General features: G+C 33.3%; 4 protein-coding genes across 6 annotated transcripts; 2 read left to right on the top strand and 2 right to left on the bottom strand.

Moving 5' to 3' along the window:
• The first annotated feature begins 8,206 nt into the window (after positions 1-8,206).
• LOC125214324 (probable serine protease EDA2) lies at positions 8,207-12,453 on the top strand. Of its 2 annotated transcripts, XR_007175099.1 has the most exons (13): positions 8,207-8,468; positions 9,238-9,363; positions 9,608-9,763; positions 9,878-10,057; positions 10,211-10,327; positions 10,684-10,737; positions 10,836-10,907; positions 11,033-11,241; positions 11,359-11,456; positions 11,635-11,709; positions 11,840-11,923; positions 12,099-12,303; positions 12,376-12,453. XR_007175099.1 is itself a non-coding variant. In XM_048115304.1 (12 exons), the coding sequence occupies exons 1-12, from the start codon at positions 8,298-8,300 to the stop codon at positions 12,212-12,214; spliced, it is 1,458 nt and encodes a 485-aa protein (XP_047971261.1). In that variant the 5' UTR covers positions 8,207-8,297; the 3' UTR covers positions 12,215-12,453. The 2 variants fall into 2 exon arrangements, 1 of the variants encoding a protein (XP_047971261.1); XM_048115304.1 differs by having other exon boundaries at positions 12,099-12,453.
• Positions 12,454-12,581: 128 nt separating this feature from the next.
• On the bottom strand, positions 12,582-14,901 carry LOC125214326 (fructose-bisphosphate aldolase 1, chloroplastic). Its single transcript, XM_048115308.1, has 6 exons — positions 14,667-14,901; positions 13,913-14,182; positions 13,710-13,819; positions 13,502-13,592; positions 13,133-13,402; positions 12,582-13,039 (listed from the first exon to the last, which is right to left on the bottom strand). The coding sequence occupies exons 1-6, from the start codon at positions 14,823-14,825 to the stop codon at positions 12,761-12,763; spliced, it is 1,179 nt and encodes a 392-aa protein (XP_047971265.1). The 5' UTR covers positions 14,826-14,901; the 3' UTR covers positions 12,582-12,760.
• Positions 14,902-16,034: 1,133 nt separating this feature from the next.
• LOC125214325 (PHAF1 protein At3g51130-like) lies at positions 16,035-20,753 on the bottom strand. Of its 2 annotated transcripts, none has more exons than XM_048115305.1 (15): positions 20,454-20,753; positions 20,057-20,139; positions 19,582-19,656; positions 19,329-19,396; positions 19,147-19,252; positions 19,000-19,060; positions 18,742-18,908; positions 17,857-17,919; positions 17,445-17,492; positions 17,213-17,326; positions 17,022-17,121; positions 16,855-16,937; positions 16,601-16,705; positions 16,442-16,504; positions 16,035-16,241 (listed from the first exon to the last, which is right to left on the bottom strand). In XM_048115305.1, the coding sequence occupies exons 1-14, from the start codon at positions 20,545-20,547 to the stop codon at positions 16,457-16,459; spliced, it is 1,215 nt and encodes a 404-aa protein (XP_047971262.1). In that variant the 5' UTR covers positions 20,548-20,753; the 3' UTR covers positions 16,035-16,241; positions 16,442-16,456. The 2 variants fall into 2 exon arrangements, with proteins under 2 accessions (XP_047971262.1, XP_047971263.1); XM_048115306.1 differs by having other exon boundaries at positions 16,855-16,934; positions 20,454-20,752.
• A 2,631-nt stretch (positions 20,754-23,384) lies between these two features.
• Positions 23,385-24,055, top strand: LOC125210464 (RING-H2 finger protein ATL22-like). Its single transcript, XM_048110016.1, has 2 exons — positions 23,385-23,395; positions 23,485-24,055. Exons 1-2 carry the CDS (start codon positions 23,385-23,387, stop codon positions 24,053-24,055), a joined length of 582 nt encoding a protein of 193 aa, XP_047965973.1.
• Positions 24,056-25,096: the final 1,041 nt, after the last annotated feature.

The following is a 25,096-nucleotide window of genomic DNA, read 5'->3' as shown; positions in this document are numbered from 1 at the left end:
CTAATCCTCAAACTAATAGTATTTCGTTACGTGTGTGGATTTATTTGATGTGAGCAATATATTATAATATTAGTCTCGAATTTTGAGTGAAAGTATTGAATCGATTCGAAATGTTTGTTTGAAAGAAAGATTAAAAAGATTATGAATTTTAGGATCTATGACTAAATTTTGTAGGATTAGACTGTCGTTAGTTGACACGTGTGTCCAGAGACACGTGTGTCCAGACATGATTTATGATACAATGTTTAAGTATTAATTTCTGTTATGACTTTTTTTCACCTTTATATATACTCCATCCGTTCCATAGTAATAGAGTCATTTTGTCTTTAGAGTCATTTTGCCATTTTAGTACGTTCAATAGTAATAGAGTCATATCCCTTTTTAGTAAAAGTTAACATATTTTTCCATATCTACTTTACTCTCTCGAACTTTTTTCTCTCTACATCTCTCTACTTTTTTCATTTCTCACTTTATTCTACCTTTACTTAACTCACCTAACATAATTTTTCTTAATCTCCGTGACGAAATGAAAGACCTCCACTACTATGGAACGGAGGGAGTACATTTTATTTTTTTTACTTTTGAATAATGTTAATGAAAATGATGGACCGTTGGAAAAAATTGCCCCGGGAAAATGATAGTCATATTTAATAGTGCTACTAATTTGAAAGTTATATTTAATATATTGTTGGTATAGGACTTCTCGCAATCAATTTTAATTTCAAGAATGAAATGTGGTCCTGCTTTAGTTTTAATATAGCATATTTTTAATTTTGATTATTTGATTAATAATTAATTGGAAGGTGCACGGTGGCTATCACAATAGTTATAATAGTAGTATTATTTTTAAATTTTCATGTCATATGCATTAAGTAGTGATGTAAATATGTTTATGCGTGCTGATAAATTAAAAATATGAAATGCTTACAGTTTAATTTATTAATTGACTTATAACATAACATTTTCTTTTAATACTATACAATAATCATCCCGAAGAATGACTAAGCAAAATATATTTCATACGTTTCTTATTAGCGTAGTAGTTTATTCATACTCAACATCATTAATATAGAATGCTGAAATTCCAAAAAATAAATCGTTTTGAAACAGTAGGGATAATTGTCTTTCACATAAATCTGTACATAGCTAATAATAGGGCCTTAGACTTAAATTCAATAACGATTATCATATTGAATCAATATTGATGATAGAACTTAAATAAAGAAATGAATTCTATAAACCATGTTTACTTGAATTTCTTGAATGTATCTTTTTAGATCGTTTGTTTTCTTTTCTATTATCATATAGTTTCTTCTTCTTTTTTTCAATTTTGAGAACATCATTAATAATTTAATACTAACATTGTTAATAGAAAAGTTGGTAAGTAATCTTTTTCAAACTACAAAGGAGGACCCTTGCTATTTTGCTATAGAATCCAGATTTGTAATCTTTGATATTGATTAAGGTTCTACAAAGTAAAGGCATTCATAAAAAAATGTCAACTGTTCAATTAGACCAAAAAAGTAATCAAACTAATGGAATTACTATGACCAATTATAAGAGCATTGTATCGCCTAAAAAAAATAAGCGCAAGAGTTCCAGCTTCCAAAACATGTAGTAATAATACATTCAGCCTCCATTTCACACCTACCCTGCTCAATATCACAATCATTATCCAAAAAGAAAATATTAGTAATTTAAATGAAATTTGGATGGAATGAGTTAATAGAAGGTGAGATCGTATTACCATTTATAATAAACGTGAATGCAGACGGACTAAAATTAAAAAAGCGGGACTTGTATTCGCGGACGGAGGGAGTACTTGAAAGTAAAATTAATTTAAATCGGAAAATTAAAAATAGAAGAGCTACAATTAAAAAAACTAGTAAAAATCATAATTTAAAAACTACTAAAACCCCGATTTTTTTTCCAAACGCCGCGATCATCTTGTTCTGGAGGACGCATTCATCCTCATTTATTTCGGGAAGTACGTCTGCCACAACAACGCTTCCCCCACAAAATTCATGTTTGTGTCGAGCTCGACTTAATTTTGTGAGAGGAAAGGTGTGGCGGCAGCGGGGGTGGCTTGTACTCATCTATGTTGATTCTGAATATGTGAGTACCCGGGTTATGAATCATCCGGACCATCATTTGCATCGACGAAACTTGCATAAGCAATTCCTAAGTCGCCGAAACCTGTGTTGATGGAAATTGTGGAAGAAAATCTCTATTCCAACTTCCATGTACCCATATCGTTTGGGTTCCAACCCAATACGTATACATAGGCCATGAACGCGGCTTGAGAACTTGGATCCATTTCTGACAAATGTTAAAATAGAATTAAAAAAATTGGAAGTGTGAAAGAGAGACTGTGATGTTTAAAAAATAAGAAGGAAACGTGGTTTATAGAGAAATAATATATATAGTTAAAATAATTTTAAAAACTTCGAAAAAATAAAAATAAAAAATCATAAATTGTACGGCAATTGCAAGCGCCATGGGCGATTTTCCGGACCGGCCGGCGAGGCTGCATTGTGAACGTCCTAAGTAATTCTTTTGTCCACAGTGATCTAATTGGCATTTTTGTTCATACAGACATCCACCAATAGTGTTGTATTTTTATTTTTGAACATTTACAATTCAAACACCTATGTTTTATTAAGTGTATTTCAAATTTGGTCCTTGAAAAATACATTTTTCACATTTTAGGTTCCTGAACTAGAAAAATATCACTAGAGATCTCTGAAATAGAAAAAATATCATTTGATGTACTTAATTTCCATTTTTATCCAAAGCCTGGCATAAATAAGTGTATTTTAGCTTTCTCTTTCCTCCTTTTCTCCTCTTATCATAAAATATCATTTTGATTAAAAATGAATATTCCTACTTAATCAATTTTAATATGTAAAGTGAATTATAACTGTATATAATTTTATATAATTCAATACTTTGATATTGTGCAAGTGTAATTTAATAAATGCATATAATTTTATATAATATTATTCGATAAAGTAAAATGACATTGAAATTTAAAGAAAATAACATAGAATTTTAAGGTTCAAAGATGGTATTAAATTATATTTTTCAACTCAAAACAAGTGAAAAATTAAATGTCATTTAAATAAACTCACATAAAAAAAGAGGAAAGAGAAAAGAGAAGACGTGTGAAAAATGAGAGAAAAAAGAGTAAAGAAAGTTTTTATGCCTTTTTAGAGTTTGAGGGCAATAAATGATATTTTTTTTAGTTTAGGGACTTGTAGCAATATTTTTCCAAATTTAGAGATCTTAAATGTGCAAAGTGTAATTTTAGTTCACTCTTTTATTTTTATAGGAAAAAAGGGCACAAATCAATACTTATTCAATATCTATCAACACTCTTTAATCTTTATGGCACACATATTCTTTTAAACCTTATACACTTTTTTCATATTATACTTTTTATAGGTAGAGAGACTATTTATTAATTTTTTATTTTTATACAAAACGTTAGAGTTATCTGATGCTATTTTTTTTATTAGGAATTTATAGTGTCACAGCCTCAAACGTTAGGAATTAATGAGGCAGTTCACTTCTTACTAAAACACAAACCAGATTCAATTTGAGACGTTATTTACGACAAATGAATGGACCTCTTCATAAGCACGTCACTATTATCAATCACTATTATCAAGTTTTGTTCAAAACCAATTATTCTTTTTCCATAATCAATGAATACTAACCACTCATTCCCTCAATTATGAAAACACTCATCCATTAATCATATCTCAATTTTAAAAATATAAAATAATATACTAATAGTAGTAATAATATCCAACATTTATAATGTAACATGTTATGTTGTTGTAAACAAAGAAAAGCTGCTAAAAGAAAAAAAGTTTTGTAGGGTGGGGACAAAATTTCTATTTTTGACCAAAAAATGGCTTTACAATCCATGTGCATGTGTTAATGTTGTACCATTTCACATTATTACTTCTCCCATGCCAATAATAATAATAATAATAATAATAATAATAATAATAATAATAATAATAATAATAATAATAATAATAATAATAATAATAATAATAATAATAATAGTAGTAGTAGTAGTAGTAACAATAATAATAATAATAATAGTAATAATAATAATAATAACAATAATATAATAAAATAAACAACAAAATCAAATGATTGGTTTCTTTTTAGCCCATAACATTGAAATGAATGTTAATGGGCTTTTCAAGCATATTACTATAGGCCATGCATCCATTGTTTGTTTCCGGTTTGGGCTCACGTTCGTAAGAGCCGAAATCAAGAGAATGATAGGTTAGGTTTTAAAAAAAAAATCACTCCCTCTCAATAAATATCAATAAATATGATACATTTACTTTTCGAAATGAGAATTTATGTAATACTATTGTTTTTTGAGTTAATGAAGAGAAAGAAAAAAATAGTGATATTTTTTTTTTATAAAACTTTTTATTTTTAATGAGACAATCCAAAAAAGATATCTGAAAAGGAAAAGTTTCATTTTTAATAGCGCAGAATGACTACTAAGTGAGTATTATCGAAAGACATAAATTATCCCAATTTAAATTGGGTATTGTGCAAATATTTGATGTGTAATTGGCATACTCATCTTCATTCATTCACACGCCAGAATAAGAAGAAGACTGCCTTTTTCTCCTACCTATAATCAGAATACTTGACGAAAATATATTTGTTTCGCCTGAAACCTAGTGCGTGAAGGGTCGTCATAGCTACGGTTAAGTCAAGTGACATTCTCTCATTGTAATGCTTGGGACAAGACTCAAGGGTATAGAGTGATTGTTAGTGCATAAATTATTTGAATGTTCATTTATTGTATTCTAGTTAACTTTTATGTTTTAGAATTTATAAATTTCTTTTATCATTAGTCTACACATTTTTAATTACGAGTTGATTATTAATCTTGGTAAGAAATGTGTTTTAGTGAGGTTAATTTGGCTCAACTGCAATTTATATACACAATATTGTACCAAACAAAAAATTAAATTACCATTATTTTTAAAACTTTAGTACCATACACACTCGTACTCTCCATGACTTATAATTGATGTTACAGTTTCCTTTTTAGTTTGTTAAATAAAAGATGTTGCATCTCATAAAATCTTGTGCATTACCCAAGTGTGACATCTATTAAGAGTCGGAAAGAGTACTATATATATATATATATTATAGACTATACTCCATTTGTTTCCTAAATAGAAACTCTTTCCATTTTGATTTTTTTCTAGAAACAGAAATTTTCCATTTTAGGAAACTTTTTTCACTCTATAAGGTGAGACTAATTTTCCATTAACAAACTTTTTCTTTTTATCTCTAGCTATTTCTTAACCAATTTTGTATTAAACTACGTTTTTTTTCTATCTCTCTTTCTTTACCAATTTTGTATTAAAATCAATATCATTTTGAAAATTCTATTATTAAAAAACAGAGTGAGAGTATAAATTATTGTAACAATTACTATCAAAGTGTGGAAGAGAGCCTCAATCTACATTAGACTATATAAATTACTAGTATTAAAGTACATTTTAGTTTTTTGGACAATTGTGATTTAATCTTTTCAGTTTCTAGACAATTTTACTGCCATTATTAGTCACTGGTATGTATAATCAGGTTGGAGGAACTTTTGCACTATTTTTTAACATTTTTGTTTTTAGCAATTTTTAACTTGTGGAAAAATTATTCATCGACTATATATCTATTAATATGCAGAATTCAAGGGGTGTGTGAAATTATACACTTCATCGGTTCGTGATTCTGGTTTCAGTCAATTTTCACTTTACTTTATTTCTTTTTTCATCATTTTTCTCTTTTCATTTATATTAATATTAATTTAAAATCGAATTAAGTTTAAAAGCACTCCCTTCGTCTATGAATAAATGTTTCATTTTTGACTAGTTTTAAGATATTGTTTGACTTTATCAAAGAAAGTGATTGAAATAATTAATTGAACGTGGGTCCTACTTTTATATACCGGTTTTATAATAAAGAGTGAACTACGCAAATGGTCCTTCAACTATGCGTTTTGCACGCAAACGGTCTCTGAACTTTAAAAATACCATTGGTAGTCCCACAAAATTATATTTAGAAAATTCGTTAAAAATATATAGTAAAGATATTTATAACAAAATATGAGTATGTGATAAGTTTAGTAAAAATATACACCCTTCAAGATATTGCGGGTATTTTCGTTTGAAAAATCTTGAATAATAATAATAATAATAAAAAGTACTTCGATTGATATTAACTCATAATTGACGGACCTCAAATAATATTTTTAAAGTTTACGGATCTAAAATGATAGTTTGACAAAGTTTATGCACATTTTTGTATGCAACTTCTTATGTAATTTTCTTATAAATTCTAGTACTTCATACGTAATTAAAATTTTGTTATTATTTACTCTTTCTAATATTTTCAATAATATAGTACATATTTATCATTATTTGCATGAATTAATATGAAAAAAATAAAATGAGAGTCTTTCTTCCTTATAAAACTCATTTTCAGGTATTTTTCGATGTTTTCTATTTCCTCTAATTTTTATTTGTTTTTTACCTTGATTTATCGATCGATTTTATTTATTATGATAGTATCCCAATTTTGCAGTATTAATTTATAAATTTACATTGTGTTAATTTACATTTTGCAGATTTTACTTATTATGATAGTATCCCAATTTTCTAATCCATGTATTTAGACAAAGTATTAAGCATGAAAAGAATAATTTAGATGTTGATAATATCTTCGTTCCATAGTAATGAAAAATGTATTAGGTGAGTTAAGTAAAGGGAGAGTAAAGTGGAAAATGAAAAAGGTAGAAAGATGAAGAGAGAATAAAGTAAGAGATAGTACAGTAGGTGTGGAAAAATGTGTTGATTTTTACTACTGAAAAGGGAAATGACTCTATTACTATAGAACATACCAAAATGACAAAATGATAATTAATATGGAACAGAGGGAGTAGAATTTATGAAGACGGCCAATGTTTTAAAAACCGGACCGGCCAGTGAACCGACGAGGCTACTGGTTCACGGTTCAACCGGTCCGACCGATTCAATGACTGGTCGAACCGTTTTTCCTTATAAATATAAAATTAAATATGCTCTTACAAAAGATATTAAATTTAGTGAGTAATTAATAGTAATATATAACAAAAACATATATTAAACATTTTAAGTGAATTAAATATTAAGAGTATTGAAAATAAGTGAATGGTAAAATTTAAATAATTATTAAATATATAAATTTTTAATTAGTGTAGCCAAAAATTGTACATATTTTACATATATAAATAGATAAAATTCATATTATATCAAAAACATTTATGTGGTGAAATAATATTGTAGACAATATATAAAACTAAACATGGAATTTTTAGTTCATTTGGATAAATATATACTATAATAGTATTATTAGTTAATACATAAAATTAAACTTGAATTATTAGTAAGTTTGAAGTAATATTTAGTAAATATGGAGTAATAAACTATATTAATAGTACTATATAATATTAAATCTTAGGTAAAATTAATTTTTCATATATATATATATATATATATTATCAATAAAAATAAAATTTAGTGGCTGATAATTAAAATTAAACATATTACAACTAATAATTATTTAAAAGCATAAACTAAACACAAATTATTAATTTGTGTGGACTAAAAATTATAGATTTAATGTATAACAATATTTAATCTTTACAATATTTCATTCAAGACCATGTGGTGGAGTGAGAGAGATGTTGGTATCTTACCTAGAGGTCTAGTAGGATTCAATCCCCTCAAGCATTTTAAACATAAAAATCGGTTCTCGGTTTTCGGTTCAACCGGTCTGACCAGCTGGTTCTGACGGTCCAAAACCGGTTCTCGATTTTCGGTCCAAGGCAGCCTAACATACAAACGAAACTGACCGGTCGAACCGTCCGGTCCGGTCTAGTTTTTAAAACACTGAAGATGACAGTAGAAGAGGAAGCAACGAAAAGGACGCCGTTAAAATCGAGAACAAAGGACACCATGAAATAATAAAAATATTTTTGCAAGAATAGCAGTTTCAACTATCACGTGACATATGTCAATTACAAAGTACTGCTGTCTACGCTACGTCAAACATTGTAATTTCATTTTCAAATTAATTGTTGAATTATAAAGCAATCAACGTAAATAAGATAAAAAGTTTAGTAAATAAAATTACAAACAGTGGAGTCTTATCGTTATCGGTGTGACTAACTCCGAGATTTCTTTCCACCGGAGAAGCTAAAAAACACGATGAGGTTCCCGGCGGCGGCTATTTCACTTGCGATTTCATCGTTGATTTTGGCGGTTGCCTCGGCGCAGCCGCATTTTCGGGTGCGGGAGACCAGCAGCAGCAGCAGCAGCAGCTATTTGACCAAGGAAGAGCACTGGATGAATCAAACTATTGATCACTTCTCCCCCTACGTAACTTCCTTTTCTCTCTATCTCTCTATCCGAATTGTTTGATTGCTGCTGCTCTTGGTGCTTGAGATGGCAATTCACCTCAATTTTGGTTCTAGTTCAGTATTGAAGCTCAAATTGTGCTCAATTAGGTTTTTCGTAGTTGAAAAGTGATGCGCTTTGAGAAGATTGAGCCCATTTTAGCTTCAATTTCACGTAATTGAAGACTATTGTTACAGTTAAACTATAGGTCTCGCATATGCATTCATGCGCAATTAGGGCAAAAAGTGTTCATTCTGTGTGTGTGTATGCGTGTGTGTTGGATGACAGAGGGAGGAATAGTGGGGTATAGGTTGCATAAATGAAGTTGTTAGCATTGAAAATAACCATTGAGATGTGATATTTATATAGCTTAGCATCATGAAAGGGAATGGTGTTTACCTGGTCCATGCGAAAGTGATTATGCAGCTATATAAGTTGGTAGAGTGTCATTATTGCCATAACAGGGAAAGAGGGATGTGAACTGTTTTTGTTTTTTGTTCAATTTAAACATATTAGGGGTTCTATCTTATGCACAAGATTTTTTGGATCTTTATGCATATAAGCAGCTATTGACTCAAGTTGGGTGGGTATATCTGGAAACTTGCTAGTTTAAATGTGTTATGTTTTCTGGGATATCTCTATCTGTACATTTTTTTTATGGAATGGACAAAAAAGCAAGTCTGTGTTTCTGGAGAAATATGTCAAAATTTGTTACATGTAGTACTAAGAATATTGGCTTATCTCTTTGCAGGACCGCAGACAATTTCCTCAACGTTATTATGAATATCTTGATGAGTTCCGATCTCCTGATGGTCCAATATTTCTTAAGATCTGTGGAGAATCAGTGTGCAGTGGGATTAGTAATGATTATTTAGGGGTAAGTCTGCAGTCCATGAAAACATCTGGGAATATATTTCATCAGTTGTGCCTCATCATATATTACTGGAACTAGGTAAAATGGGCTCTATTAACGGCACATTTAGTTAGACGTATAATACAAAGTAGAAATGTGCAATCTGGAGAGTGACACAAATTACTAGGTTTGCTTTAGATTCTGCTATGATACTTATCATCATTTCCGCACTTGTGAAAACAATTTCTGAACCTTGAAAATTTAACAGGTTTTAGCAAAGAAGTTTGGAGCGGCTGTGGTTTCCCTTGAGCATCGTTACTATGGAAAGAGTTCTCCTTTTGATTCATTCAGCACGGAGAATCTGAGGTATCTTTCGTCAAAACAAGCACTGTTTGATTTGGCTGTTTTCAGACAGTATTATCAGGTAATTAGCTGAAATTGAATAGTCTTGTTCCTCTTACAAGAAGCTACTCACCTTTTCCACTGATCTCTCTCTTTAAATAACTTAGTATCTGGTCCTTCTGTTTTCATTTCTCAGGAATCGTTAAATGCAAAGCTCAACAAATCAACGGACAATCCATGGTTTGTCTTTGGTATTTCATATGCTGGAGCAATGAGTGCGTGGTTCCGCTTGAAGTTCCCACATCTTACTTGCGGAAGTCTTGCTAGCTCAGGTGTTGTTCTCGCTGTCTACAACTTTACAAAATTTGATGAGCAGGTGAAGAAAAACTCTATTGATTCATTAACTTCTTAAGAATTATATAGTCATTTTTCCAGTTGATCCACATTTCACTTTTGAATGATTTGTTATCTCCCGACTTTACTTTAAAATGGTTTCGGTTCTGTTTTTTTGATATGATTTCTTATGCAGGTTGGTGAATCTGCTGGTCCAGAATGTAAAGCTGTCTTGCAGGAGATTACCAGTCTTGTTGAGCAGAGGCTTGAATCGAATCAGAAAGAGCTAAAGAAATTATTTAACGCGCCTGAGGTAGAAAAACATGTTTATCCTTTTTTCCTTATTGGTCTTATTCGTTATGACACATAGACTATTTAGAAACTACTTTGAAATATTAACCAAAATATTAAGTTCCCTATATTTGATAAGTAGTTTTTACTTTCACATATACTCTTCCAGGAAAGTTTTGTAAGTTTTATGAATACATTGAAACTATTCCTCTCTTGTAGATTATGACATTTTGTGACTGATGTCAAGTTTTAATGATTTTCTTCTGAACTTGAGTTCTTCTTTTACAATTCCTGCTTTCTAGTTTCCATTCAGTTTCATTTTGTGTGGAATCTTAGATTTTAGTATGGAATTCATTGATGAATTGATTTCTCTTACAGCTATCAAAAGACGGCGACTTCTTGTATTTTCTGGCAGACGCAGCTGCCACAGCGGTACATTTTCTTACAGCTACCAAATGATAGCGATTTCTTGTTGAATAGAAACGTATTATTGTTATCTAGACAGTTTTAGCTTGCTTTTCTGTTTGCAGATTCAATATGGAGATCCAGATGAACTGTGCAACCCTCTTACTGAAGCAAAGAAAGCTGGAGAAGATTTAGTAGTAAGCCGTTTTCTTAAACCTACAATTGATTGTATTTCCTAGCAAGCTCAAAAATTTGCATGGTTGTGTTTGGTTCTCTTGGAACTATTTCATGAAAGCACTGTTTGAGATATATTCTTATTCAGGAAGCATATGCCAAATATGTAAAGGAGTATTACATAGACTATATTGGTGTCGATGTTGAGACTTATGACCAACAGCAGTTGAAGAAAGACAAAATCAGCAGTAGCAGCAGCTCTACTCGATTGTGGTGGTTCCAAGTGTGCACAGAAGTTGCATATTTTCAAGTTGCACCTGCGAATGATAGTATCCGTTCATCAAAACTTGACACTAGGCAAGTATACATGTATTACGTGCCAACTGCCAAGAGGCTTCCTTCCTCCTGATGTTTCGTTACTGCTCTCCTTGTGCATCCAACTAACAAGATATAATAAAATAAATTGAGTGTCAGATACCATTTGGATCTCTGTAAAAAGGTCTTTGGGGATGATATGCCTGGCCCGGATGTTAATGCAACAAATTTGTATTATGGAGGCAAAGATATTGCTGGTAACATTATTTAACTATTTTTCTTTCTAAATAATTTTAAAGTTTTTATCCCGTTTCTATTATCCAAAAATATGTATTTCTTGGTGTCTCAAAAGAACAAGCTCTTCCTCTCCAGTATATAATAGCGTGTTCATTGTGTTCTGATTCATTTTCTTCCTTATTAAATATACATGCTCAGGTTCAAAAATTATCTTCACCAATGGTTCACAGGACCCTTGGCGACATGCATCTAAACAGACATCTTCACGCGACAGTAAGTCCAAACACCACTTGTATCTGTTGCCTGTATAAATTTTCCTTCATTTGAGGAATGCTCTAATAGGACGATGTCGTTTCACGATTGTTGTCTACTTTATCATAACCCGTTCCTCTTCATTTTTCAGTGCCTGCATACATCATCAAGTGTCATAACTGTGGCCATGGCTCGGACATGCGTGGCTGCCCCCAGTCTCGTTTGGTTCCCAAGGGTATGTTGTAAGCTTTAAGTTCTAGTATTTGCTCGTGATCATCAACTTCCATTTCACTTGTTTGTTCACCATCTTTAAGTCTGCACACGCTCTACACTATATCCAAGCTGATGCTGAATCAAAAATCGCGTCTTTTTACATTTGGAAGTTCTTCCTGTCCCATCCCGTGTTTCAGGTGATGCAAAGAACTGCTCCTCCCCGGACGCGGTCAACAAAGTAAGGCAGAATATCATCACCTACATCGATCAGTGGCTATCCGAATGCCAGTTTTCAGGGGTAAGTGCCATGTAAAGTATAAAACCGAGTGCAGAAAACGAGAACTTAACGCATTATGCTCTACTGGAAGTCAGATTTTTCTTGAAATTTCAGCAGATGTGTGAGTAAGTTCTCTTGTATGAATTATCATCACAATGTTAATTCTGTATGTATATTTAACTTCACTGTTTCTGCAGTTGTCCCTTTCTTGCAAGAGACATTGAAACATGTAGAATTAAATAAAGAGCACTCATTGCATGTTTTATTATTTCTCATACCTCGTATTAATTCTTCGTGTATTATCGAGCTATTTGGGAGTTTTTCGAATCTTATTATATTTAGCTTGCAGTTGAATATGTTACGCAATAGTAGTCTTGAGGATCTTGAATATGTCGATTCGAGCTATTGAAACATGATTAATTAACTGAAAAAGCTCCCACAAATCCAGAGTGTGATCATACAAATCAAAATTACAAACAACAGAAAGTATTGTACTAGGGCTATGGCCAAACATCATAAGCTAGAATCAAACATTTGGTGATACTTTCCCCATTGTTTTGATCAAGCATTCAACTGGACAGCTTAGTAACTGTATCCTTTAACGAACAATTCCTTCTTGGCCTCCTCGGACTCGCCCTCTCCGGTGTACTTTCCAAGCTGTGCAAGTGAGTTCGACTTTGCTCTGAGGAGGAGGGCATCTTGAGCTGCCTTCACGTTCTCGGGCCTTCCTCCCCATGTCTTCAGGCATGTGTTCTGAAGGGCTCGTGCATACGAGAAGGACACGTGCCATGGGTTCGGGGCTTGGTTCATTGCGTTCAAGTTGAGTGTCGCCTCGACCTCAGATTGTCCTCCAGACAAGAACTAATGAAATCAAGAACAAACTAGGGTTAGAGCATTCCCTGCTTTTTTTTTACCATAACAATAGATGTTCGTAAATTAGAAGGATCGGCTTACCATGATACCGGGGACGGATGGAGGGATTCTCCTCTTGAGGAGCGTGAGAGTGAGGTCTGCAACCTTCTCCGGTGTGGCCTTGTCTTTGCTTTCAGCTCCGGGGGTGACCATGCTAGGTTTCAACAGGATTCCCTCGAATAAGACATTGTTTTCCGCTAAGTAGAAGAAAACCTCAGCCCACACTTGTTGAGCAACCTCGAATGTTCTCTCAATTGAATGTTCACCATCAAGCAAGATCTCTGGCTCTACAATTGGGACCAAACCGTTGTCCTAAAACATCGAGAAACGAGCAACTAAATGAGAGACTAATTTAAAAAATTGTCTCAACAACACGAGAAAAATATAGGAATAGGACATAGTCGATTATACCTGTGAGATAGCAGCATATCTAGCAAGGCCCCACGCGGCCTCCTTCACAGCCAGTGCAGAAGGGCCGTTAGGAATGCTCACAACGGTCCTCCTGTAGACAAGACACATGTCAAACAAACAAACAAACTAACTAACTAACTAACTAACTAAACATGCGCCTCCCTCCCTTAGAGAAGTCACATTGTGCAAGAAAAGACTTAAAACTCACCACTTGGCAAATCTGGCTCCCTGCTCGTAGTAAGCCGCTGAGCGGGAGGCTAGACCGTCCAATCCCTGGCACCATGACTCGTTGTTCGAGCCCGCAAGGGGAACAAGACCCTACACCATGAAAATAGGAACACCAATTCTAGTCAACAAAACATAGCCAATAAGATCTTAAAGGTTGTAAAAATGTTAAATGACCATATTGACCTTGTCGACTTTGATCCCGGGCACGATGTTCTGCTCGACTAGGATGTCAACGATCTTCTTGCCGTCAACGGTGGATTGGTACAAAGTCTCCTCAAACAAGATAGCGCCGGAGATGTACTGTCCAAGCCCCGGAGCTGTGACAAGCAGTGTTCGGTAGGCTTGGCGGTTGGCCTCAGTGTTTTCCAGGCCAATCGAAGCCAAACGCTTCCCGCAGGTAGCGTTTGACTCGTCCATCGCTAGGATTCCACGCCCGGGAGAGGCAACAGTTTTCTAGATATCATCAATGACAGTTAAATTAGTTAACATAGAAATTCTTCACTTTTAACTACACTAAATTATTTCATATTCATGATAAAACTCTTTCTAAAATTTTGCACACATTAATAAAAAATAATTGATACTCCTATTAACCTAAACTAATGAGGAACCATAACTATATGATGGAAACTAGAAAAAAAAGGAGAGTTAAAGAGTTATTATAGTAGTATAAGTGAGACAATGGTTTAGTTGGCATGGTATAGAGTTATGATAAAATGCTAATTAAATTCTAATTCAAAACCCAGAACTTTTTTTAGTTTTGTATGTTAAAGTTATCAACACAAAAATATAAGTATATCAATACAAGACTGGTGATATACTTATGTCTTTGTGTTAATTTAATGTACTACAGAACTGAAAGTTTAGCGTTCTGGATTGGAAATTAGTTTTACTATAACGTGACAATATCAAAGAAATGATGAAGACATAAACATACCGCGGTCTTAACAAGCTCATCGGCGTAGGAGGCGCGAATGGAGAGGGCGGAGGGCTGGCAGCGGACGGAGACGGAGTGCTGGCGGAGGAGAGTCTGCCCCTTCACAAACTCCGATTTGTCGAGAACCGGAGATGACTTGAGGAGGGAAGCAGAAGCCATTGAGATTACTATGATGATAATATTATCCCTTTGAAGCTCACTCACTCCCACAAATTTTCTAACACTGCACTGATTTTAAGACAAGTGCCCCATATATATAGTTCTTGGGAGATATGCGTTTTGAGGCCATCATGCAGTGGCCACTTGTCTCCTGACACGTGGAGTGATAACTTTCTGACGTGGAAATTCTAAACATTTTTGTGTTTCAAAAATTTTTAATTAATTTGTGGTTTTTAGATTGTTTTCAGCAAGAACTATTTTAGTGTTTCAGAAACTAAATTAATTTGTGATATCTAGACAAGTGCACCACAAGTTATTTGAGATTTTACTATAACTTGGATTATTCAATGTGTGACCCAAAAACAATTTCGGTAATTTCATGCCAGTATTTGTCATTTGAGGCTATGCTTTGTTTGGTTTGATTGATTGAAAAATGGTGTTTCGTTTTATTAATAAACGGATGGTTTAATTAGCCTATCTCTAAATTATTTTCTAACAAAGTGAGTCCTGTGACATTTTTCATTTACAATATTTTAATTATTTTTTCTATTTTTTTTATTTTATTAATTTTATATTAAAATTTGTGTTATCTATTATCTAGATTATTTTTCATAGAAATTATTTAATCCCAAAATAATCATAAAGCACAAATTATAGTACTCCCTTCATCTGATAAAGCACAAATATAGTAATCCTTCCATCTCATAAGCTTTGGGGATGACACGGCTTTTAATGTGAAATTGATAAATTAAGAAAGAGGTAAAAAAAAGTGATTGAAGTATTGTTATTAGTGAATAAGACCTACCTCATAGGAGGAAATTTTTTTTTGTCAAAAATGGAAGATAATTATTTTTGTGAAACGGCACAAAATAAAAAAGCAATATTTATATGGGACAGAGGGAGTAACGTAACATATGACGTCAAAAACAAAATGATACTCCGTTACAGTGATGAGGGGTAGCAATAGCATGCATCATCTCACCAAACTCTCCACATAGTTTAGAAATGTGTGTTGGTGATAAGTCTGCCTAAAAATCAAAGCAACATGACAACATTTCTTGTCCCTCTCCATATATTTTTCAAGCAATAAAGGTGCCAAAAAGATAGGAGCCGTTGATTGATGCCCTCAACAAGGACAATAATCATATATAGTTAAAACGTCAAAGCATTTAGCAAAAAAATCTTGTTAAGTTAGTTCTTGGATTTCTATTCAGCACAATAGCAACCTCTAATTTTGCCAATTTGTAAAAACATTCAATACAAACAATCTGTTCATACCAGAGGTTAATATTACCAGACACATTTTACCAACTACTCCATGATATACATGTTGAGGATATATCCGAGCATTGAAATTTATGTACAAGAGAAGACACAGTGCACCCGATCACCATTCCACTGTACAGCAACATTTTCCTGTAGAAACACAACCACAAGTTTCGACTGTCAGTTGATAAACAGCACCAGCGGTAAAACGAAGGCATTGATGCGACCAGAAGGTTAAAAGTATGTGTTGATTTGCTCTGTAGGATTCAATAATCATGATCTGCATTTTTGTTTGAGAATAATAAGTTTTATAAATATTAGGCATTGGGGAGAGAGCTCATAGGACGTACACCAGCCCGACGAAACTAAGACTGGAAGAGAGTTACAGTTGCAATGTAGCCATTTTTCATGACCTGTGAACATTGGATTATGCTGTGATTAGAAAAAATAGGAGTCGCCGGAAGATATGAGTTATGAATGATATACAAATGAGCGCAAAATTGCAGAACCTCGAAGGCGATATTTGGGTATCCATACACAAATGTAGATCCAAAAGGATTGCTGGTGGACCCTTGTGTTTGGATGGCGGCTCGCCCGCTGTCTCCAAGAATTTCCTGCAAAAAGATGTCTCTTTTATTCCTTTGAAACTATGGTGGAAATACAAGAATACAGATTGCTCCATCTAGACATCTGAACTAAAAGACGACTCTTTTTTAGCAAAATTGAAGTCCATGTCTAAATAAATACTCAGAAAGCATAACACCTTAACTTGCTCCCACTTTGTGCTAGGTGTAATGACACATTTAGAGGTGTTATTCACATCCTGATGAAATGACCCATCATCTGCTATATAAAAACAAATTAAAAATGCTCAGTCTACATGTTACTGCTACTGCAGGTTGATATCAGGAGATAATTCGGAATACTTACAGTCAGAACTATATATCACGAAGTTGCACTTCATGTATGAGTTAAAATCGGAATGCCCCGGATAGTTGGTATGCAGAACAAACTTTTTAATTTTATGAGTCTGCAGATGCATCAAAATCAATTTATCATCCTATTAATGAACTCAAGCACAATCAGAGTGAATGGTTTTATTGCAAGAAATAAGACATGACCTGTCCATCGAATAAAATGTCCAAGCCACGTGTAAAATAATTGTAGAAGTAATCACCACAGAGGGTGGTTCTTGGCTTCGGATCAGAAGCAGAATGGATTACCATTTGGTCCACCTATATTGCTCAAAATCATTAATCCCATGTTACAAGAACCAGAAAGCCAACGAAAATAGGTATTCGCAATTAACACACACTCATGTACCGGAAAGAGACACCTTACACTAGGCAATACCTGTTTCTGATGAATCCCACAGGGGCAGCCCAATTCAGTCCAGACATCCTATATATGAAATAATTATTAACTGACCATACATGAAATATCACTTTTTATTTATTAACCAGAAGTATACCCTGATCACCAAGCATAATGAAAATTTACAATGAAAATGTGAAGCAATCAAGCAAGTTTATATAACTAACAATACCATCTTACCCCTGCACTTATTTAAATTCAACACATCTCTCAACTAGGTCAATTAAGTTTATGTTCTAGTATCATCAAAGTACCTGAAGACTTTGGAAAATGCAAATTTTTCTTTGAACGCTACTATAAAGCAAGAGAGGAACAAATATAGTAGTAGCAAAATAATACCGCAGATTCGAACAATAGCAGCATGAAGCAAATTCCATGTTGAGTTCAGTACCTGTGGTGATGCACCAAAAGATATATGTTGACCACCAACTGTAAACCACAATTCTTCCCCTAACTGTTTAACAAAAATTAAGACGGCAGAAAATGTCAATAATGTAATAGCATGTATTACTGGTTCCAATTCTAATTGCATGAGGATGCTCATAGTCTGACAAGTGACACCACTATTTAAGATGTCAACATATAAAAGATATGACAATGACCCAATGAGTGGATTTGTAGTTTTGTACATGACTCAATGAAACAAATAGTACTACAGAAAAATGCAAGGTTTAGTGATTTTTCACAAGTAATATCAGCCAAAGAACATAGACATTAAGGTTCTAGGCACCATTTACATGGTGGGAGAAGAAACATGGCCTGTAAAATATATAGAAAGCGGCATAGTGATAAATACTAAATCCACCATCTATCAAATGAAATAACAATGCTGGGAAATCAACATTCTCGTCCACATTAGCAGCTAATTAATAGGAGTACTACATTCCGCCATTTAGGTATACATTTTGTCCTTGTGATTACAGCATCATGAATAGCTATTATAGTAGCAATCAATTTAACTATACGAGCAGTTGGAGACCAACCATTACCAAATTTTGGGAGAAGATTACAAGAAGCAATACATTATTTACAGTTTTAATGACAAAACACCAGATATCACCATGAAGTAAAATATAGTCTATAAGCAAGCCCTCATGACCCAACCCATGGTCCTCGAATGCTAATAGAACAATATATTAGTGAGAATATTTAAAGCATGTCCAATTAAATCACCTTCGGGAGCAATAATGTTGTCCATCATAATAAGTGAAAAATATAGTTACAGTTTTGCAACTTCAGTTCACAACTTCACATTGATTATCATAAAAAATATTACCTTCACTACAACTTCTTCCATGTAGAGGCTGCCAGCTGCTAATGGAGGCACGCAGGCCTTCATCATTGAAGATCCAACACCAACTTTGCGGTCTGTGGAAGAGTCATAAACTGAGACACGGCAAGTAACCGGGGTTGTTCCATCGGGAAACTCCAGTGGGAGCTCAGCTGTTAAAGACAAAAGAAAGGTGCACTAAGGTCTAAGCTCGACGCAATGAGAAAAAATTTGATACAAAAATCGGATAGTAATAAGAATAACCTTCTCGGTCATGACAGCACTGTGCATACTGTGACGGAATTGGAAATGCAAAGGATAATCCCTGCAAAATACCAGCAAAGACCGCTTAATCATATAATTTGCAGACAAAAAGGTTTAGAAATAGTAATATATGTTACGCAACCATACTGGGTAAAATAGAGTGTACACGCCCCGGTCTTTGTCATAAATTCCAGGATATGTTGGCCCGAAAAGAGCATACACGGCAACAAAAGTTGCTAGAGTAGATGTTCCTCTACAAGTGAAGACACACATCAGAACTGCAATTGCAGATGAAACAAAACTTCAAAATTGGAAGCATACGAACTTACCCAATTAATGAAGTGGCATACCGCATTTGCAGCCGCTTGATATCAAAGATTTCAATAAGACGCAACCGCTGTAATCCAGGGAGGGAGGAATAAATATAAGCTTCATAGAACATCAGCAGACATATTTTTCATGTTTTTATTTACATACTTTCTTCAAAAGCACAAATAATCTTTCTATTTGAGTAAGGAATTCAACTTTATTAAGCAAATCAGCTTGTACATATATAACCATGTGATCTTAAGGAGAAAATACCTGAGACCAAGGATCGAACCTAAGATGAAACCCATGGTCAGGGAAGCTAATAACAATGTCAAGTTTTAGCGGCTCCTGCACACAAATAGAAATAATAAAAGTAGATGAATGTCTTTTCGATAAAAAAGAAGATGAAATGTCTTATATTGATAGTCCAACAATACATTTCGTATTGTCAGTCATTTGGAGTTTTCTAAATCATGCCTCATTTAGTTTGTAATCCAATACCATCCTTTTTACAGTGAAGAACTTTTTAATTGATTTCACCGAGACAAGATATGTATACACTCTAGTCACTCAACTATGCTACATTAGATGTGAAAACCAAATTTGATTAGATAGTGTAAGCACACGGAAAATAATGAAAACAAAATAAACAAAAACAAAATGATCAACAGAACTGCATCCACAATTGCCATAACCAGAAACAGAAATTTTGCATCCACCTACTAAACAAAAACAAACAAAGACGAACCTCATCATAGTACTTGACATGAACAACATCGTAGATATTAGGCTGTTGTTCTATCTGAGCAAAAGCTTCGCAGATTGGCATCCCTACAAAAACATATAAAATCAAATACAATATCGTCACTTGTAACCAAGAAAAGCCCCACCGCCAACCTAAATATCAAGTCAACAGTAATCTCTCATCATCAATTTTAACCATATGGCAACTACAATTCAATAAGAATCTCCGATCATGAATCACCTCATACCATCAAACAAAAAAGCAGTCGAATTTCAGTTATACCCCACAGTAGGTATAGTTCCCACGGTGGAAAAAAAAAACCCTAGTATCATTCCCTTTCAATTCAAAACACGATTTCAACACATATATCCTCCAAGAAATCGGCAAAATCGAAACTTACCGAGAGTGAACGGACCAAGTCCGCCGCCGGGGCGGAGATCGAGGATGATAGAAACCATTGCAGTGCTCTCACACCTCCGTCTGTTTCTCTGCATATTCCCCCTTTAATCTGCGTGATGGCAATTGCTTCAAATTCACCTGAATTTTCGGCTTCAATGATGATTGCGATGATTGAAATCCGCGATTCTGTGAACTAAAACGTCTTTCAATTTGCCCCCTTTTTGCTGAATTGCGGGAGAAGAAGGCTTTGCTTGTAGAAATGGATACTCATCGTGCCGAATTTAATATTTATCCAACACCTTCGTCTAATTTAAATTTTGGATATTGGCACTTAATCTAATGGAATTTCAAAAAGTTTCCCAATGAACACAACTTTATCATGAGTTTATTATTTCTCGCCAATAAAAAAATTTCGACAAATAATTTTATTTTACGAATTTTTCTTTGCCGTGATTTCTCGAGAACAACTACGAGAGCTTCAAGTTTTCCAATGCTTGAAGATAGTTTTCTTGAAGCACACCCTCCAAAATTGTTCTTCAATCTTTTAATATATCCGAATTTCTTTCATTGATTGAAAATAACAAACTCATGGTAACATTCATGATATTAATATTTACTAATTTCAAAGTTCGTGGAAAAAATTCAACTTTTTTTAAAGTTTCATGATATAAGGTGCCAATATTCCTTTAAGTTTTGACCCAATTACAAATTTTCGGAAAGCTCAAATTTCAATTAATATATACTAGTATTAGTATTTAATTTCAAACTAATTTTAATACCATCCATTTTTCTAATATAGTGGATAAAATAAATTAAACAAATGATATAGTTTTCATTTTATACAAACTTTATTATTTGATAGTCTCAACTAAGAATACATTTTTCTTTTTAGTTTATCCCTAAAAAATAACATATTTCTATTTTTTTTAATTTTCTATCTCCAATTAAAACATCCAACCACTTTTTTCTCTTTTCAAATAAATATTTAAAATACTTACATCCATTCTTTCTCTCTTTAATTAATCGCATTAATCAACAACTCCTAAAATTTCGTACCAATTAAGAAATGTGTCATCTTAACCTGAATAGATGGAGTAATAATATATAAATATGACGTAGAATAAATGAATAATAATGACATTTGATAAATCTTAAATTGTTTAATTATTTAGCTTAATAATAATACAATGTGTCCCATATAATTGAACTAATTAAAAGTTTAAAACCATCTATATTAACTTGTTTTCAACAAGTCGACACCTAATTTGTAATTAGTTATGATTATTTCACAATATAGTATTCTTATTTTAAATTCCGACGAAGGTTAACTATCACATATTTACATTTATAACAACTTAAGGGGGGGCTTCATTTCGTCTGAGATACGAAGAACATGCCAACTCCAGCCCATACACTAAATCTCATTTTTATTTATCGCAACTTAACGAAGGGGCTTCATTTCGTCTGATATCTGAAGAATACCCATTTTTGGTGTAACAAGAGCTAGGACTTATGTTCAATTTAATCAAATTGTCTAAACAGAAACAGCACACAACTCTCAAGAACAATAGTAAACATCTCATATGATGAATTTGGGTTCATATTGATAGTAGTACTGAAAATAGGGATGGTTACTTTACACATTGGAGCAAGAAGCAATCTGACATCCATCCCATTCCTTTGGTGCCATTAGAAGTGCTTTGATGGCAATCAGGGATGGATCTAATGTGCAAGGAGGTGCAAGGAGGAGGGGCAAATGCCCTCCCTCAAAATTTCATATCTACGTATAAATTCTGTTATAGAAAAAAATTACTCCCTTTGTTCCGGGCAATTCGGGTCATTTTGACCGGGCACGAGTTTTAAGAATTGTAATGAAAAGTGGGTTGAAAAAGTAAGTGGAATGTGGGTCTTATCTTTATATATTAGTTTTAAATAAAATGTGAGTATGAATGAGTTAGTAGAATATGAGGTCCACTACCAAAAATGGTAAAAGTGAAGTAAGACAAATTATGTGGGACGGACCGAAATAGAAAACTGAGACGAATTATCTGGGACGAAGGGAGTAATATTAGTTTCTTCTTTAAATGCCCCTCCTCAAACACTTCAAATATTCCAACATGTATTTTTGCCCCTTCTAGATCTGTCCCTGATGGCAATTGTCCCTTCCATGGGGTGATCAAATATGAAACGGGGCAGCCCTAGAATCTCGGGCCTTCCTGTGCATCACAACACAAGATTAATAACTGAACTTCGAATTTACATTAGGAGTAAGCAAGTTTCTCACAAGCTCAGTCCCATTGATTAATCTGATGGATATTACCTTTCATTATCTTGAATTGCTCAATGACATTATCGATATTGTACAACATCTTTTAATAGGTGCAATGAATTTTGTCACTGTATTCAAATCAAATGTGTTACATTGTCCACCTATATCTTCTCCACTGATTCAATTATTGAAATTTGCACGAATATGAAGAAACACACTTCCCTTAGAAAACAAAACATCAATCTCAACAGTGCATAGCCTACTACCTAAACTAGAAAAACTCCTTTTTTATTGTTGATCAAGTCAAGATATCTCACATCAATAACTGATTCTCATCCTGTCTCACTTTTAGTTATATATCCATTTTCTACTTTTCCATCCTTGGTTTACTCGCAAAACTACAGTACTAGTAATTAAGAAAATTGAATTAGTCTTTAGAAATCGTGTACAATTTTATATCACAGCCCATTGGGCTTTTAAATAGTACAAAATAAAAAAAATTTGATTACCTTAGATAGATATATACTCCCGGATTCAGTTTACAAAACAAGACTACTCCTATGCCTAATAGATATAGGTATAGTTATAACAAATCGCTATGTTCATCTATATACAGTTCCAAAGCAATCTCGAGAGCAAAAAAAATGCGAACGAACGGCATATATGAACGTTCGGTAAGATTCGAGGTAAGGAAACATCGATTACGTCCAACTAAATTCCCTCATCTGAGTCTGAAAATAAACATTTACTTTCACACCAAAAGGTCTACCTATCTTATAAACCAAGATTCCGGAACCGCCCTACGCCATCTTCCCTTCCTATCCTCCGAGGCCACCAGTCCCGCCGCCACCGCCCACCTCATCGTCCGACAAAACTTGTCCTATGATGCCATACAAGACGAGGTTAGGACAGTCATCCGCGGTCATCTCCAAGGCGACAAGCTCAACCAGGCCGTCTTCGGAGGCTACGAGCGCATAAGTAGCAACTCGATCAAGTGCGTATGGGACAAGGTGACCCGAGCTATCGAGACCCCACCCAAGCACGCCGAATTTAACGTGGATTTGAGGATATGTGTCACGTACTATTACGTGCATATGGTTGGGAGTAGACAGTATCATGGCTTGAGGGTTTACGTTGAGGAGGAGAGAAAGAGGGGCTGTTGTTGCTGCATATGCTTAGAGAAGATCAAGACCGATGATGTGGCGTTGCTGATGCAGTGTAAGCATTTGTTTCACCCCAAGTGCATCGTGCTTTGGATGCGGAAGAGTCAATCTTGTCCCCTTTGCCGCTACCAGATGGCATCCACACAAAGGATTGATTGGAAAAAGAAGTAATTTACACTAATGTTTTTATAATTTGGTAGAGAAAAAAGGCGGCTGGCTACTTTTAGGGTTTGAGGGTATATTAATTTATTTATAATATTTTTGGACTTTATGTTATTTATTTTGTATAATAGTACTTGGGTATTATTTTAAGCTGTAAATGTATTTTGTTATTTTAAAGTTTAATAGTAGTAGATACTACTAATTTGATGTTCTTTTTTTATTAAATAGAGTTCAATTTGAGTGTTTTGTTTGGTTATTACTCCATGTCTTAAATTATAGGTTCTAATTTTGACTTTTAATTTTTTGGACTTTCTATAATAAGTATTTTTAAAATTAAATTTATTTTAATTATATAACTAATTTATTAAATAACCCTTTAGTATATTAAAATCATCTTGCTTGGGACGGAGGGAGTATATAGTTTCGACTTTATTAAATTATCACATTCAAAAATTGAGTCCTATTCATTTATTTCTTCCAAAATTTTTGATGCTTTATAGTTTGAAGTATTTGGGGAACATTTTAATTTTTATACTCTTTAATAGAAAAGAAAAATATTTGGGGAACAAGTTTTACATTGAGACATTAATCTAACATAACCGTTTTTAATATGGTACAATTAAACTGGACAAAGCATAAATAAGAGACATATGATCAAATTACAAACTAAATTATAACTAAAGAACTAAATAGCTAAAAATTGAAAAGGGTAGCACCATTTTTTCAAGATCATCAAAATTAGGGAGCATTATTTTATCAAAATTTTAATATGAACTAATGTAATTTAGGTATATTTTATCAAGATTTCATAATGAACTAATATAATTTAGGTGAAGAGAGAGAGAGAGGAAGTTAAGAAAAAAGTATTATGTTTGTGTAAAAGCTTATTTGTCATAAGATAGATAAGGAGAGAGAGAAAACCCAAAAAAAAGGATAAAAAATAAAATAAATGATATTGTTAACATGGAATAGAATGATAGACAACTGTCTTTCTATGAACAAAAGAAATATATTAGTCATTTAAAAGAATTTTGCATATTTTAAATATCA

Source organism: Salvia hispanica, chromosome 3 (genome assembly GCF_023119035.1).
Source record: "Salvia hispanica cultivar TCC Black 2014 chromosome 3, UniMelb_Shisp_WGS_1.0, whole genome shotgun sequence".
Taxonomy (NCBI): domain Eukaryota; kingdom Viridiplantae; phylum Streptophyta; class Magnoliopsida; order Lamiales; family Lamiaceae; genus Salvia; species Salvia hispanica.
The sequence above is the reverse complement of the archived record's forward strand: the minus strand, read 5'-3'. Positions and strand labels throughout refer to the sequence as shown.

Excerpts from the sequence above, each read along its gene's own strand:
- LOC125214324 (XM_048115304.1), top strand. The coding sequence starts at position 8,298 with ATGAGGTTCCCGGCGGCGGCTATTTCACTTGCGATTTCATCGTTGATT. Across the intron at positions 9,764-9,877 it reads TTTTCAGACAGTATTATCAG|GAATCGTTAAATGCAAAGCT; the intron begins GTAATTAGCTGA and ends TTCATTTCTCAG. Across the intron at positions 11,924-12,098 it reads GTCTCGTTTGGTTCCCAAGG|GTGATGCAAAGAACTGCTCC; the intron begins GTATGTTGTAAG and ends CCCGTGTTTCAG.
- LOC125214326 (XM_048115308.1), bottom strand. The coding sequence starts at position 14,825 with ATGGCTTCTGCTTCCCTCCTCAAGTCATCTCCGGTTCTCGACAAATCG. Across the intron at positions 14,183-14,666 it reads ATGAGCTTGTTAAGACCGCG|AAAACTGTTGCCTCTCCCGG; the intron begins GTATGTTTATGT and ends GATGATATCTAG. Across the intron at positions 13,820-13,912 it reads CCGGGATCAAAGTCGACAAG|GGTCTTGTTCCCCTTGCGGG; the intron begins GTCAATATGGTC and ends TTCATGGTGTAG.
- LOC125214325 (XM_048115305.1), bottom strand. The coding sequence starts at position 20,547 with ATGCAGAGAAACAGACGGAGGTGTGAGAGCACTGCAATGGTTTCTATC. Across the intron at positions 18,909-18,999 it reads GTGCTGTCATGACCGAGAAG|CTGAGCTCCCACTGGAGTTT; the intron begins GTTATTCTTATT and ends TGTCTTTAACAG. Across the intron at positions 16,505-16,600 it reads ACCCAAATATCGCCTTCGAG|GTCATGAAAAATGGCTACAT; the intron begins GTTCTGCAATTT and ends CAATGTTCACAG.